The sequence below is a fragment of the Equus quagga genome, chromosome 14 (assembly GCF_021613505.1).
Source record: "Equus quagga isolate Etosha38 chromosome 14, UCLA_HA_Equagga_1.0, whole genome shotgun sequence".
Taxonomy (NCBI): Eukaryota; Metazoa; Chordata; class Mammalia; order Perissodactyla; family Equidae; genus Equus; species Equus quagga.
This window is the reverse complement of record NC_060280.1, coordinates 84,922,874-84,936,627: the sequence shown is the minus strand read 5'-3', so window position 1 is coordinate 84,936,627 and position 13,754 is coordinate 84,922,874. Positions and strand designations below refer to the sequence as shown.

The window sequence follows — 13,754 nt, the reverse complement described above, 5'->3', positions numbered from 1 at the left end:
CCGCCGCCTGCCGGGCCTCCCCTCGCCGCGGCCGGCCGCCGCGCTCCCGCCGGGCGCCCAGCTATGTACTCCCCGTACTGCCTCACCCAGGTACCGGCCGCCGCCCCCGCGCGACCGACCGGGGAGGGAGCGGGCCAGGAGGCCGGCCGGCGGGCGGGCGCGCGGGCGGGCGGAGGGGCGCGCGGCGGCCGGGGGAGTGAGCCCGCGGGCGGCCGAGGGGTGCAAGCCGTGCCTCGGGGAGCCCGGGCACGCATGCGGCCGTCACCGTGCGCGTGCGACCCTGGCCTCCGGGCGGACTCCCGTTGGGGGCTCCGGGGTGGCCGGCTGCGTGCGTGGCGCTGCCCCTGGAGCTCGTGAGTGTGAGTGTGTGTGTGTGTGTGTGTGTGCGCGCGCGCGCGCGCTCGAATGGGGTGCGGTGGGCAGCGGGACTCCCGCCAACCTGTGGGCGACCGTGGTGTACCCCCGGGCGGCGTGGCCGCTGGTAGTGTTTGCGGGGGTGACAGAGTGGCAAGGGGTGGTCCCGAGGGCGCCGAGCGGGGACGGGGTCCCGCGGCGCTCCCTGGGGCGGGCACAGCGGTTCCCGAGGGTGGCAGCGGCCGGCGTGCGTGGCGGCGGCCCCTGCGTGCGGCCGGGGTGCCCGGGGCGGGCCGAGCGGCCCGGGCGTCTCCCCAAAGTCTTTGTTCAGGCCTCACATGGGAGCGGGGCTAAGAAAATGGCGGGGCTCCCAAATTTCGGAGGGGCAGGGGAGGGGAGGGAGGGACGGGCGCGCTGCCAGCCCGGGCCGCGCCTCTCCACCGACCCTGGACGCCGCCGCCGCGGCCCCCCCCCAAACTTTCCTCGGCGCAAACTTTCCGGCCCCAGCGACCCCGGCTGCCGCGCGGAGAACCGGGCGGCCGGGGGAATCCCGTCCCGCCGCCCGGAGGCGGGAGGGGCGGGAGGCAGCCGTGGGCGCCGCCGGCCGGGCTGCGGCCACGCCGTCGGGTCGGCCGCGGGCACGACAGCGCCGACCTTGGCGCGCTGCGAGAGCGCGTCCCGCCTCCAGCGAAGTTCTCGGCGCGGCGCTCAGCGGCGGCAAAGGCCCTGGGATGCCTGCCCTGCCACCCCACCCAAGCCGAGCGGGGGGCCCTCAGGCTCCAAGAGGTTGCAAGAGCTGCCCAGTGTCCCACAGCCGCCCTGGCGGTCCTGCTTGCAGGGCCAGGCCATGGCTGGCAACACAGACTCTGCAGAGGGGACACCTGGGGACTGCCCGGCCCTGCCTGCCAGCGGGGCCTGCATGTGTGAGGGGTGTCCCTACGCCAGGCCATGGGTCCTAATTGTCCCTTCTGCTGGTCTGAGCCTTGGCAGCCTTGGGTCAAAGGTGCTCACATCTGGCAGTGGGAGTCCAGGTGAATATGGCTGCTGCGCGGTGTGGTGTGGCGAGGGGCAAGAGGGTATGTTGGGGATGTGTGTCAGCCGTGGCCACGCTACACTGTTGTATCCACAGATGCGAGTGTGTGTGTGAGTCAGTCTCCGGGTCTGCATGTGACCCCTGTGGGTCGGCTGGGGGCAGGCCTGCGTGGCATGGACATATGTGTGGCCCAGGGAGCGGGTTTTCCTGTACAGAAGCGGGTGTGAGCGTGTGCTGGTGAAGTGTAAATGCACACATATGTGTCACAGTGTGCATGCAGGTGTGAACAGGCACTCTGGCCACTGCGGCAGTGTGGGGACCCCCACATCTGCTCCTCTGACTGGTCGGCCACCGAATCTTGGGCCCTGCACAACGACCCTGTCCATCTAGCTGGGGCTGAGCCGCGGCCACCTTTGGGGCCACACTCGGCTGGCATGCGTGGCTGGCCTTCGGAGCCTGGTGGGACCAAGACCCCAGACTCGACTGCCCTTTGCCCACCAACCTCCAGCTCAGCTCCCTGGCCTGCCCCTTGAGGCCTGGGTGAGACTCTGGCCCCTCAGATGTCACAGCACCCCAGGAGAGGAAATGCCAGCTGATCCACTGGTGACAAGACTAGGAAGGGGCTGGGGTAGCCCAGACTCAGAGCAATGGCCAGGGCTTGACTCTGCGACAGTGGAGGAGGGAGCGAGGGCTCAGGTCCGTGTCGCAGGTCTGAGTGTCCCAGGGCGGCTGGGGAGGGGAGTGGGCACGGTCTCGCTGGGCTGCACCCCTCAGCTCTGGTGGGCAGCTGCTGTCGGCTGGTCAGCAGGGTCTGGCCTGCCCCTCTCCACAGCCACATCTCTCGGATCAGGCGTCTCTGGTCTTACAAATCCTTCTGCTTCCACAGTTCGCCCTGCAAGTCTGGCTTTTTCTCTGTCTGCGTCTCTATCTCTGGCTTGCTCTGCTCCTTTTCCATTTCTCTCTGTTTCTGTCCTTCTGAACCTCTGGCTATCTCTGTCTCTCCCTGCCTCTGCCTCCGGTTCTGGCCCCATCTCTGCTCCCCCCTCCCCCTGCATCTCGGACTCTCTCTGTCTCTCTGGCCTCCCTGTCTCTCTCTCTTGCTCTCTCTCTCTCCCTTTTCTTTTTTTCAAACCAGAATTGGCTTCGATTTTAAAGTCAATAAATGATTGAGCAGGAACGAGCTTGGAGCAGCGGGGCCCTGGCGGGGAAAGGCTCTGTGGGCGAGGGGGAAGGGCGGGGGGAAATCTCCTTCTGGAAAAAGCATCGAAATTCAGGGCTGCTGGGCGGGGCGCTTGCTGGCCTGCTGGAGCCCACTGCAGCCATGGGCCTGAGTCCTCGGCGGAGGGGAGGGGGCGGATGGATGGGACCCTCCCCCCCAACAAACAGACGCAGACCAGAGTGTGGACACACGTACGCCACTGCTGCCAAGATGGGGACATAAAGGATGTGCTCACACCAATGACCAGATACACGGCCATTGACGAACCTACGGACGCGGGAAACCGTGGACCTGTCTTCCCTCCCCCACCAACACACACACACAACTCCCCCCTCCCCAGATGGGATGTGTATATCGACATGGGCTCACAGAGATGCAGCGATACCCATAGTTGCTCACGCAGACCCAAGGACACACACCTTTACACAAGGCGCCATGCTGCTGGCTCACCTGGGCATGTACACAGACACGCACACGCCCTCGGCACGCGTGTTTGCTGACATTCGCAGCCACACGGCAGCACAATGTCTGTGCACGCTTGTTTTTGCGTGGCCACTCACACAATCCTTCCAGGGGAGGGGGATGGGCTGGGGCCTCCCTGATGTGCCCCCAGCTCTCTGCCTGGTCACTGTGGCCAGCTCTCTGTCCCTGTGAAGCTGCACTCCCCATCCCGGCACCAGCGTGGGACCCCCTCTTTATGGCCGCTTTCCCTCTGGCCCTGCCCCGCCGGTCTCATGCCCACGGCTGGGGCGGGAGTGTGCATGGGCAGGAGCTGGCATGGGGGAGGTCGTGCGTGGCTTGGGCTCCATGACATGTTTTGATGCTGGGCTGGGCCGAGCTTGGGGCTGAGGGCTTTGCTGGGTTAATGTGGGGGGCAGGCTGCTCCCCTCTCTGTGGGGGCTGGAACAGGAGGTCTTGGCCCAACCGGGAGCGTCTTGTGTGGCCTCGGGCTCCCGGTTGGAGGCCGTGGGAGCAGAGGTCGAGAGCTGGACTTTGCCACAGGACAGCGCAGGGTTGGAGCTCTGGGCCCTCTGCATCTTCTCATCCCCCGAAATCCAGATGGGGTTTTCCTGGTCTGGAGAATGGCGCCTGCTTCTTGGGCCGTGAGTAGGGTCAGGGCAGAGCTGGCACCTGGATGTGCTTGAGAAACAGAATGACCTGTTGTCATCTTGGATATCATCATTAGGCCGCCGCTAGGCCCTCTCAAGTCTGCTTCACAAGGCTGCTTCAGTGGGGTGGAAGGCGGGGTCGAGCACCTCCCAACCATAGCAGTCCAAGTGGACTGCCTGGAGGAGGAAGCAAGAGAAGGGTTTGGAAGGAGGGAGGCCAGCTCATGGCTCAGCTCTTTTCCCTCAGATGGGGTCCGTAAGCCAAGCAGAAGGCAGCAGGTGTTCAAGGCAGGGGTAAATGATGGTGGGGGGCAGAGGGCAGGAGGGGAGAGACAAGGCCTGCGCTGCTCTGGGGGGATCAGATACTCTTCTTGGGGACTCTGGCTGACCCGGCCCTTTCCCTGATCTTGAACCCTGACTGTGACCAGGCACACTTTGGGGCTGGGCTCTGGGGCCTCGTGCTGGAGTGTGCAGGAGTGTTCGTGCACATGGATGCGAGTGGGGCAAAGAGCCTGGAGATGGGGTGGGTCCCCTTGGGGGCTTTGAGGGTGTCCACACGGCTCCAGAGCTGTTTCTGCATCTGCAGCTGGGTGTTGTCACCTGGGCCCACCATATGTGGGACCCTGTGTGGGCCCTTGGCAGGGTCAAGAGGGCATCCCGGCTGCGTGCAGTGGGTGAGGTGCAGCCATGGCTGCTGGCGAAATCCCCCCAGTGGTCAGTGTCTGACCGCTGGCCTCCGTGTCCAACCTGCTTGGAGCCTGGCCTTTTTTACTGCTTGGTCCCAGTGCTCTGTTCCTAAAGCTCGAATTTGGGCATCTTGAACCTTCCTCCATCTGGACCAGGAGAGGCAGAGGAGGCCTGACACCTGTGATTGCCTCCAGCACAGCGCCGAGGACGAGGACAGGGCTCCTGCCCCCGCCAGCTGGGGTGGGGAAAAGGGGCGTCTTCGCTTTCCTGCCCCCAAAGCCCCGGCTGTGGAGGCCAGGGGGCTGGCGGATAGCTGTGAGCAGCTACCTGGGTTCTCCTCGATCCGCGTGTCTTCACCGGCATGCTAACCCTTAGAGCCACCATTTTCCCGAGGAGGGCCGTGTGGCTGCGCGCGTCTGGGTGGGGTCCCTTTCCAAGTGTCCTTGTGTCTGTGTGTCCGTCACTGGGTGCTGCCTGCCCGTGTCTCCGAGGGTCACCCCAAACTGCATCTCTGTATATTTTGGTGACGGTGGGGTCGGTGGTGTGTGTCATCGTGTGTGTCGGGCGGCCTGTTGTCGTCTTTGTGTCATGTTGCCACTGTGGTGTGTCATTGTACAGCCCATTGTATCCTGGGGGTGTCTGACTGTCATGGAAGGAGTGTATTGTGTGCCTAACCGTGCGTGTCACTCTGTCCGTGTCGACCTGTGTCAGCGTACATGTCAGTGCGGGTGTCCACGGGTATCGCCCCCATGGCATTGCGTCCTAGGCTTGGCCCCATGACCGTCGATGTGTGTCTCCCCACACGGGCCCCCTCCCTGGCCTCCTTCGGCCTCTCGGCACGGTGTGAAATGCCGGCTATGGCGGCCAGGCTAGCAGCTGGGGGCAGGCCGGCCTCTCCGTGGCCTCCCCTGAGGTCGGGCGGCCGTGGTGGCCCTGCTGTGGGCCCCGCCCATGCCCCTGGCCCGGCATGGACAGAAGCCCGTTGTGTGGCGAGGTGCGAGTGTGTGTTTGGGCCGCCCACAGGCCTCCTCTGTCTGCCCGGCGTGCATTGATCTTGGCTCCTGCCTGTGTCCGTCCTGGCCTGGCCAGCTGGGGTGTCCGGCTGTCTCCGTGGGCCCGAGTCCACCGCCCCACGGCCAGGCCTGCCCTGGGTTCCACACCCCCACGTCACCCGCTGTCCCTCCGAGGCTGCGAGAGCGCGGATTTGGAAACTGAGGCCCCCCTGCTTTCCCCCTCTCTCTCTCTCCTTCCTCCCTCTCCTCCCCTCCTCCCGCTCCCTCTCTCCCTCTCTCTCTCCTCCTGCCAAACGCGTCTTGGCTCCGTCTGAATATCTCTCCTCCTCGATTTTTGGCTCCAGCTCTGGGTGCGTTCACTAAAAGAAGAAGGGCTAGCTCCCCCTCCCCGCCCCCCCCACCTCCCCCTCCCGAGGAGCCCCTCCGAGGGCGGGAGTGGCGGCGAGCTGGGCCTGGCCCCGAGCGGGCCTGGCCGGGGGCACGGGCCTGGTGGGCGAGGGGGCTGGCTGGCCTCGGCCTGGCAGCCTGAAGGGGGCAGCAGCCCGGGTGATGGCGCTGCCCGGCGGGCGGGCGGGTGGGGAGGGGTCGGGGGCACAGAGCTGGGGTGTCTGGCTTCTGGTGGGGCTGGCAGGCCTCTTCGAGGCGCAGCTGTGCCCAGAACTCCGAGCTGCGTTTGCCACCACTACCGATGTGGCTGCGCCAGCCGGGGAGGGGGAGGCGGGCGCCGGGCACTGCGGCTCTCCGGAGCCAATCGGAAGCCGGGGTTGCACTGGGAGCTCTCCCCCCACTGGGCCGCACCCAGAGGGGAGCTGGGGGTGGTGGCCAGCAGTGGGCAGGGGCAGTGCCACCGCCACCGACGAGGACACTGCCCCCTTGGCTGGAAGCTCAATGCCAGCCTTCCTGGCACGGATCAGGCTGGGGTGGGGGTCTGTCCCCACCTGAATCCGCCGCAGCCAAGGCGAAGGAAGGGGCAGCTCAGAGGCGCCCCCACCGCCTTGGCCTCAGGAGGCGGCTCTCGGTCCAGTCCGGGGCATCCAGGAGCTGGGGGTGGGGGCTAGACCATCCCGGAGGGTCGCTCCAAACATGGGCCTCAGTGGGATCATCTCAGGGGTTTATTCCGGGCCCATCTCACACCAAGTCACACACTCTTACTGGCCCACGCAGCACACAGTCACGCTGTCACACAGGCGTGGCACACCTCCCCAGACCAGGCGCACACAGACACAGGCGTCCGCACACAAAGGGGCTCGCCTTCACACCTGGACATGTCGGCGAGCAGGTACCCGTGCAGGGATGCATACGTGGGCACAGATCCATGGCACACACGGCTGCACAGAAACACACCAGGAGACACACAGCATGGACCCACGTGTTGCCACTGTCAAACATGCAGGGGTACACAGACCTGCAGACACACACACACAGCCACACTGTCACACCCCCCGGAATGCACACGAGTGTTGATCCACCCCCATCACCATCAGACACATGGGAGCACACGCACGCAGTAACATGCCTCAGACACGCCGTGACACACATGCTTGGCCATGTCTGGAAACATATGTGGTCGTCACACTTGGAGGGGGGTTGCCACTGACACCCAGTGGGTGGAGGCCAGGGGTGCTGCCCAGCACCCCACAGTGCCCAGGACGCCCCACCACAGAGCAAGATGGAGCCCCAGTGTCGACAGTGCTCAAGTGGAGACACTCAGCCTCACATCTCATCAGACACAAACAGTCATGCACACATGGGCGCAGTGGACCCCTGACCCGTTACACGTTTGCACACTTGCACAGAGGCCGGCTGACAGTGTCTCACACACAGTCTTGCTCACCAGGACCTGCGTGTTATCATAAATGCACCCCCCCCACAAGCCCACGTACAATCAGCATGGCATACACACAGCCGCGTGTTGCCCCTGCACCTGGGGACAAGGTCACATCCACACACGCTTCGGCGCCGGGCTGCGCCTGGCCCTGTCCGAGCTGCAGATTGAGGCCCCGATGGCCCGGATGGAACTAGGAGCTCTGGTCCCGGCACTGGTTTGGTGACGCTGGAGGGACAAGGCCAGGAGGCCGCACACCCACCCCTTCCAGGACACCCGGTCGGCTGGCAGGCCCGGCGCTGAGGGCCCACTCTCGCTGTCCGCTCTGGCGTGTGGAGACGGCGGGCTGGAGGCGAGGCTGCTTCTGAGCCTCGGCTCTGGGTCTGGGGAGAGAGGCCGCCAGCAGAATCGGGCAGGAGCAGGCTGTTGTAGGATGACAAAGAAATGAGTGCTTGTCCTAGAGACCACAGCGATGGAGAAAGTGCTGATTCTCGCGGTGTCGTACCCCGTGTGAGCGCCTCTCCGGCTTGTCCCCCTGAGTCCTTCCACGTGAGGCAGGCGTGACAGGGGCTGGCTGTGCCTGGGCGCACAGTACTGTGCATGTCTGACGGTATATTAGGGCATGGTTTCTCCACTTTGGTACTGCTGGCATTTGGGACATTTGGACGTTGTTAGGAGAGTGGGGCCTCTGAGCCAACTTCCTGGGTTTGACTTCTGGCTCTGCTGCTCACTAGCTGTGTGACCTTGGGCAAGTCACTCAACCTCTCTGCGCCTCAATTTCCTCTCACAGGGTTGTGGTAAGGATCAGAGGAGTTGGTTCATAGAAAGTGCTTTAAAACGGTGCTTAATGTGAAGTAAGGGCTTGATTTTATAAATGCAAAAGTGAGACTCCAAGAAGAGGCAGCTAGTGCCAGGGGCAAGGGCTAGGAAGTGGTGGAGCTGAGCTTCTTCTCTGATAGCCACCACCCTAAATCCTACTCCTGGGACAGAATTGCACCTTATTCTCTGGCCTTCACCAGATTTCAGAGTGGGCCTACAGACCCCCACATCCCATTGGAAGTGCACCCCAGCTGTCGGCCCTTGAACCCCCCTTACCACTCTGACCTCCGGATCTTCTTCCATCCAGGATTCAGAATGGGAGTGGATGGTCATCTCACCTCCTCTGCCCTCCCGCTGGCCATGCTTGCCATCACCTCGGCAGGGCCCAACGCCCTCTCTCCCACACCTTGCTGGGCACCTAGCCGGAGCCGGCATGCTGGGGATACAGCTGGGGGCTTGTGCATTCCTTTGACAAATATTTACCGAGCACCTCCTGGGTGCCAGGCCCTGTTCTAGGCCCCGGGGGCTCGGCAGGGAGCAGAATCGCGGAGGTGCCAGCCCAGGTGGGAGGGCAGACAGTGAGCCTGGGGAACAAGGGAGTGCCCAGTACTTGAGACAGCGATAGTGTCCAAGAGGCCCACTCTCAGCTCAGCGTCGCTCTGCCAGAGCCCGAGTGTGGCCTCGAAGGCCTTTTCCTTCTCAAAGGGGGCGGTCTGGAGGTCAAGGGTAGTGGCTTAGCGCAGCCGCCCCCACCAACTGCCTGGAATGCGTGGCCTATTGTTGTTGCCTGAGGTCATCCATTATCTGTACTTGTGGACACACCGTATGCTGCCCACTGGGACCTGGGGACAAGATGGCCGGGGCTTCTCCTGTACAAAACTGGGCCTCGATGGGCACCGGGCGTTCTCACCCTGGTCGCTCTGAGCCGGGGGGTGGGGCGGGGGCAGCTGGTGGCCCGGAGTGGCACTTCCACCTGGGCCCCTCGATTTAGCTCCCCCGGGGCGGGCCCAGCTTATTTTTACCCCAGCCCGTCACCCTGGCAGTGCCAGGCCAGGCCATCTTTATAGGGTCTTGGGGACCTGCCCACGGCTTGAGGGGACCTGGCTTTGTCTGCTGGACCCCCGAGTCCCACTGGGCCCCCCTCTCCACCCTCCAAGCTCCAGGTGTGAGGGCTCTGGGCTGGTGCTGGTGGGGTCGGTGCTGCCGGCTGGCAACCACCGTGCCCAGCCTGGTGGCATTTGGTTTGGCGCCTTGCCTTCCCGCCACCCCCACCCCATGCCTGGGCAGAGCCGAGCGGCTGCTGCTGCCAGTCTCCATTTCGAAGCTTGGGGTGGGGGTGGGGGAGCGCAGGGCGTCTCCGGGCCCCCTGCCTGTCCCATGCCACCTGGGGCTTGTCCCCCACGCCTGCTCCCTGGAAGGGCCCAGGCTGCCTTTCCACTGCCCCTCTGCAGCCCCAAGCTCAGAGGATGCCTGCCCGCCTTCCATCTTCCCTGCTCACTTCCTCCCTCTCGCTGTAATGGCTCACCATTTTTGGCATCTCCTCCCCCTCCCCCTCCCCTGGGCACCAACCTCACTTCCAAACCCGCCATCACTGGCTCTCTGGCCCTCTCTGCTGCCTGGGGCTGGGACCCGGCGGCACAGGAGAGTTTTGGGGGCTGGGCATGTGGGCACCGGGGCTTTCTGGGGGCCTGTGTGTGTGTCTGGAGGGGGACGCATGCTCCAAGCTAGCTCGTGCAACCCGCCCCGAGGCTGGCAGAGTGGGGCTGCATGGAGGGGGGAAAGGAAGAAAGTGTGGCTCCTCCATTCCTGGTTGGTCCAAGGCCCAGTGGCAGCCTCTGGGCTGCCGGGAGACCAGCGTGGGCATTTCTGCCCAAGCCCAGGGCCTGGACTGGCAAAAGGAAGGCTCCATCTATGGGGGGCCCCGAACCCTCCACCCCCAAGATTCCCGCTCCCCTCCCCAGAGCCAGCGGGGGAACCCAAGCCCCACGTTGGGCACTTCTGCCCCCAGAGGGGCAAAGGGATTTCGGAGGAACCGGTTTGCTGCCCCCCCCCAGCCCGCTGCCCGCGCCTCTCAGCACTAAACAAAGTTTGCTAAGTAACTTCAAATGTTATTTGAGGACGGCCTGGCCTCAACCCAAGGCGGCCCTGTGGAAACTTGTTTTTCGCTGCCTGCCCAGGCTACAAGTATCAAAGACACACTTTCGGGGGGGGTGGGGGGTGGGGGTGCATCGACGCCTCTCCCCACCTTGTGGCAGGGCTGGCCCCGAACGGACACACAGACTCACACAGGCCTGCACCCACAGAGGGACACACGCTTCATGCCGTGGCTTGCACACCAGATGCATGACAGCAGCGGACCACAGCTCACGCCATAACACATGCAACACACACACTGACACGCCAAGGAGCGGGGTGGGGGGGGGGGGGGGCGGGGTTCACCGCGTGCTGCCCCGAGCCCACGGGCCCCAGGATTTCTCCAGCTGGTGAGGATTCGGGAAGCCAGAAGTCTTGTATACTCAGGCCTCTTGGGCCTGAGCGGGTGCTTGGATGGGTCCCCTTGTCTGTCTCAGCCTCAGTTTCCCCAACCATACAGGAAATTGGTGGGTGGGGTGGTGGAAGCAGCGGAATCCCACCCTGATTAGGAGGGCGTCTGAGTTGGAATCGTCGATGGAGAAGTGAGGCTGTAAAAGCGGGGTCTGAGCTGGGGCCTGGCACATGAGCCGTGCTCCCGCGTGTCTGATGGCGTTTCTGCCCATCCTGACCCCGCAGACCTGAGGTGTGTCCACCGTGACTGGAGGTCCCCACCCCAAGCTGCTCTGGGCTCCCCAGGTCCCAGGGAACTCTGGTTTTTTCGCCTTCTCCCTCCATTTCTCTCCTCGTTTTCTGGATCCTTCCCCAGATCCCTCCTTCTCTAGGTCTCCAGGCCCTGCAGTGACCTGGAGCTCAGGGAAAGTGTGGGAAACAGGCTCCGGGTGTGTGTCCTTCACTGAAGCCAGCCAGGCCTGGGGACCTCCATGCCCTAAGGTCCCTGACAAGCTTCCTGGGGTCCCCCAAACCAAGGCAAGAAGCTGGGGGGGTGGGCACCTGAGCTGACACAGTGGGCGAAGGGGAGGCTCTATCGTAGGGTCCCTCTGACCTGTCACCTCCCGAGGTTTGCAAGCAGGTGGGATCCTGATGGATGCAATGGAAAGGCCAAAGCCCGAGGGGACACTGGATGACGCCCCCCCAGTCCATGAAAGCCCCCATCTCACTGTCAGCCAGACCCTCACAGAAGTAGGTGTGTGGGGGTCCCCTGGTCCAGCCCCACACACCGCCTCATCGCCACTCACAGTCGGTACCCGCAACACCCCGCCACCCGCAGTCTGTCGCGCAGTGACAGCCTGTCACAGGCACCGCCGCACACCGGCACAATCTGTCGTCCACGCACAGTCTCACACACAACCTGTCACACACACGCACACACACACAGCGGCACAGTCGCACACACAGCCAGCCTCACGCGATCACACCAGGCGTCACAGCTTGTCACAGCCATAGACTCCTGACAATAAAAATAACAGCTACCAGATCCAGAGCAATTATGCAGCGGGCAGCAGGCGGGCGCGTGCACGTGACCTCCTGTAACCCTCCCAGCAGAGGCAGGGATGAGTAACCTGTTACACAGATGAAGAAACAGAGGCCACAAGGTCAAGCGCCAAGGTCATGGGGCTAGAAGTGGGGTAGCAGGAATTACTCAGCCAGGCCCCCAGGGGCAAGCAAAACTCAAGCAGGTCACCCTGCTTCCCAGCCCACTCCTGTCCAGCCGAGCCTGCCCTCCTGGCCCTCACCGTGGGAGTTCCTGTCCCATGCCCCAGATGGGGAAACTGAGGTTATAAGCAGCCCAGCCAAGAGACAAGGGAAGGAGCCTGCTGGCCCCTTCCTTAAGGGGGCTCAAACTGCTGCCCCTGGCTGAGGGAGGCTGAGCCATGCCCTCCACCCCAAATGCTGCTTGGCTCTCTCTGGCCTGCTGAGGCTGCAGCCTTGGGCCCTGTGGGATTCTGTGTGTAGGCGCCCTTGGCTGGGGCCAGGGTTCTAGAACACAGAGTAGTCCTGGGTCTTCAAAACCTCTGTCCCTGTCCACGTGGGGCAGTGGCAGCCGTGGGCTCCCAGGCAAGTCCCTCAGCCCAAGCCAGGCCCTGGAGCCTCAGGCTGTCTTGGGCTCTCCGCATTCCAGGGGCTTCCTCCTTCTACTCCTCTGCAGCCCGCTTTCTCTGCTTTTCCCTTCTTTGTTCCACCCCCGCCCGCTCCCCGGGGCTTCCCCCATTAGAGCTGCCCCGGCCAAAACCAACAAGACTCCAACGACATCCAGCCGAGGCCCGCCGGGGGGCTGGCCCTGCCCCCTGGCCCGCTTAGGGGCCAGATCCGGGCTCGGCTGGGCCACGACAGCGGCCCGGGCGCACGTGGCCACTCCTAGGGCGCGCGCAAAGCACAGGCGCACACCCCTGTGCTGCGGCCCGGACGGGGGCTACCGGACGCAGGCACGCCGGCCCAGGTCCGACACCCGCGCACGGCACTCGGATGCGCGCACTCACATAGGCACGCTCCTGCACAGCCGCGCGGAGAGGGGTCTCAAGCAGGCCCTCGCCCCGCGCCCCCGACGGGAATCCCAGGCGTCGCCAGTTTGTATGCACACCCAGACCGGACACCCCAATGGGAATGCCGAGCACACATGTGCATAAACACGCCCTTGTCCAGATGGGGGTGCTGAACACACGGACGCACTCTCTTGAGCTCGGACCCGGTTTCCGTCCCAGCACAGGTGGCTGCCCTGCCCCCTAGGGGGTCCGGGACTCAGGCGGATCAGTGAGCCCGTAGGAGCCGCCCGTGCCCATGCACGTGCGTGGCTCCAGGCTCACGCGGGCACGCACCTCCCCAGCCTGCACACGCGTGTGTTTCACGTGAGCCGCACACCTGCCAGGCCGCCCAGGGCACCTGGCTCCAAAGCCGCATTCAGGTTGTTGGGGGAGGAGACTGGGAAGCGGAGGCCTAATTCCCGTCGCCCCCATTTCTCTTAGAACATCCGCCTCCCCAAATGTCCCTGGGGCGCAGGTGAGACGCCCGAGAACTGCTGCCCAGTGGCGCCCCTGCATGTGCTATATTTATATTGGAAATTTGTACCTTTATATATAGTTTTTATCCGTAAGAACCTCCCCCTATTCCCGCTCCACGTTTGTACGTGGAGTTTACCACCCCCACTCGGCTTCGTCCCAAACCTGCAAACCCATTTCGCCAAGCAGGGACGTGAGGCGAGCGGGAGCAGCCTTCCCCCTTCTCGCAGTGGACGCCCCACGTTCTTAAAGTCCGGGCCACACCACCGAATCCCGCAGCCCTCCCCGAAACGCAATCGCGGGGGTGGGTGCTGGCGGCGAGACGTAGCTTTTCGGTGTGTGTTTGCTGTTGCTGCTTAAATTAATCCTGAGTGACGGCCCGCAATTCCTCTCACAAAGAGGCCATTTAATGCCCCTCCTCGGGCGAAACTTCCATTTGCCCCCCTGAGTCCAGCTTGGCAGCTCAGGCCGTGCGCTAAGCAGCCCTCCTGGACAGGGCGTGGAGGCGGCTTCGCTGTGCTCCCCGTGGACCTCAGGAGCGAGCGTGGGTGGCTTTTGGAGGGGTGGCAGAGGTCTTAAAATAGAAGCGCATGCTGAGCGCAGGTGGG

At 64.1% G+C, this 13,754-nt stretch overlaps 1 protein-coding gene across 4 annotated transcripts in view; it reads left to right on the top strand.

Moving 5' to 3' along the window:
• Positions 1-13,754, top strand: part of NFIX (nuclear factor I X) — a 91,626-nt gene continuing 77,872 nt past the window's right edge. For all 4 annotated transcript variants that reach the window (XM_046684851.1, XM_046684849.1, XM_046684850.1 and 1 more), the window contains exon 1: positions 1-90. In XM_046684851.1, coding sequence (XP_046540807.1) covers positions 64-90 — 27 coding nt within the window. In that variant the 5' untranslated portion in view covers positions 1-63. The remainder of the gene's footprint in view (positions 91-13,754) is intronic.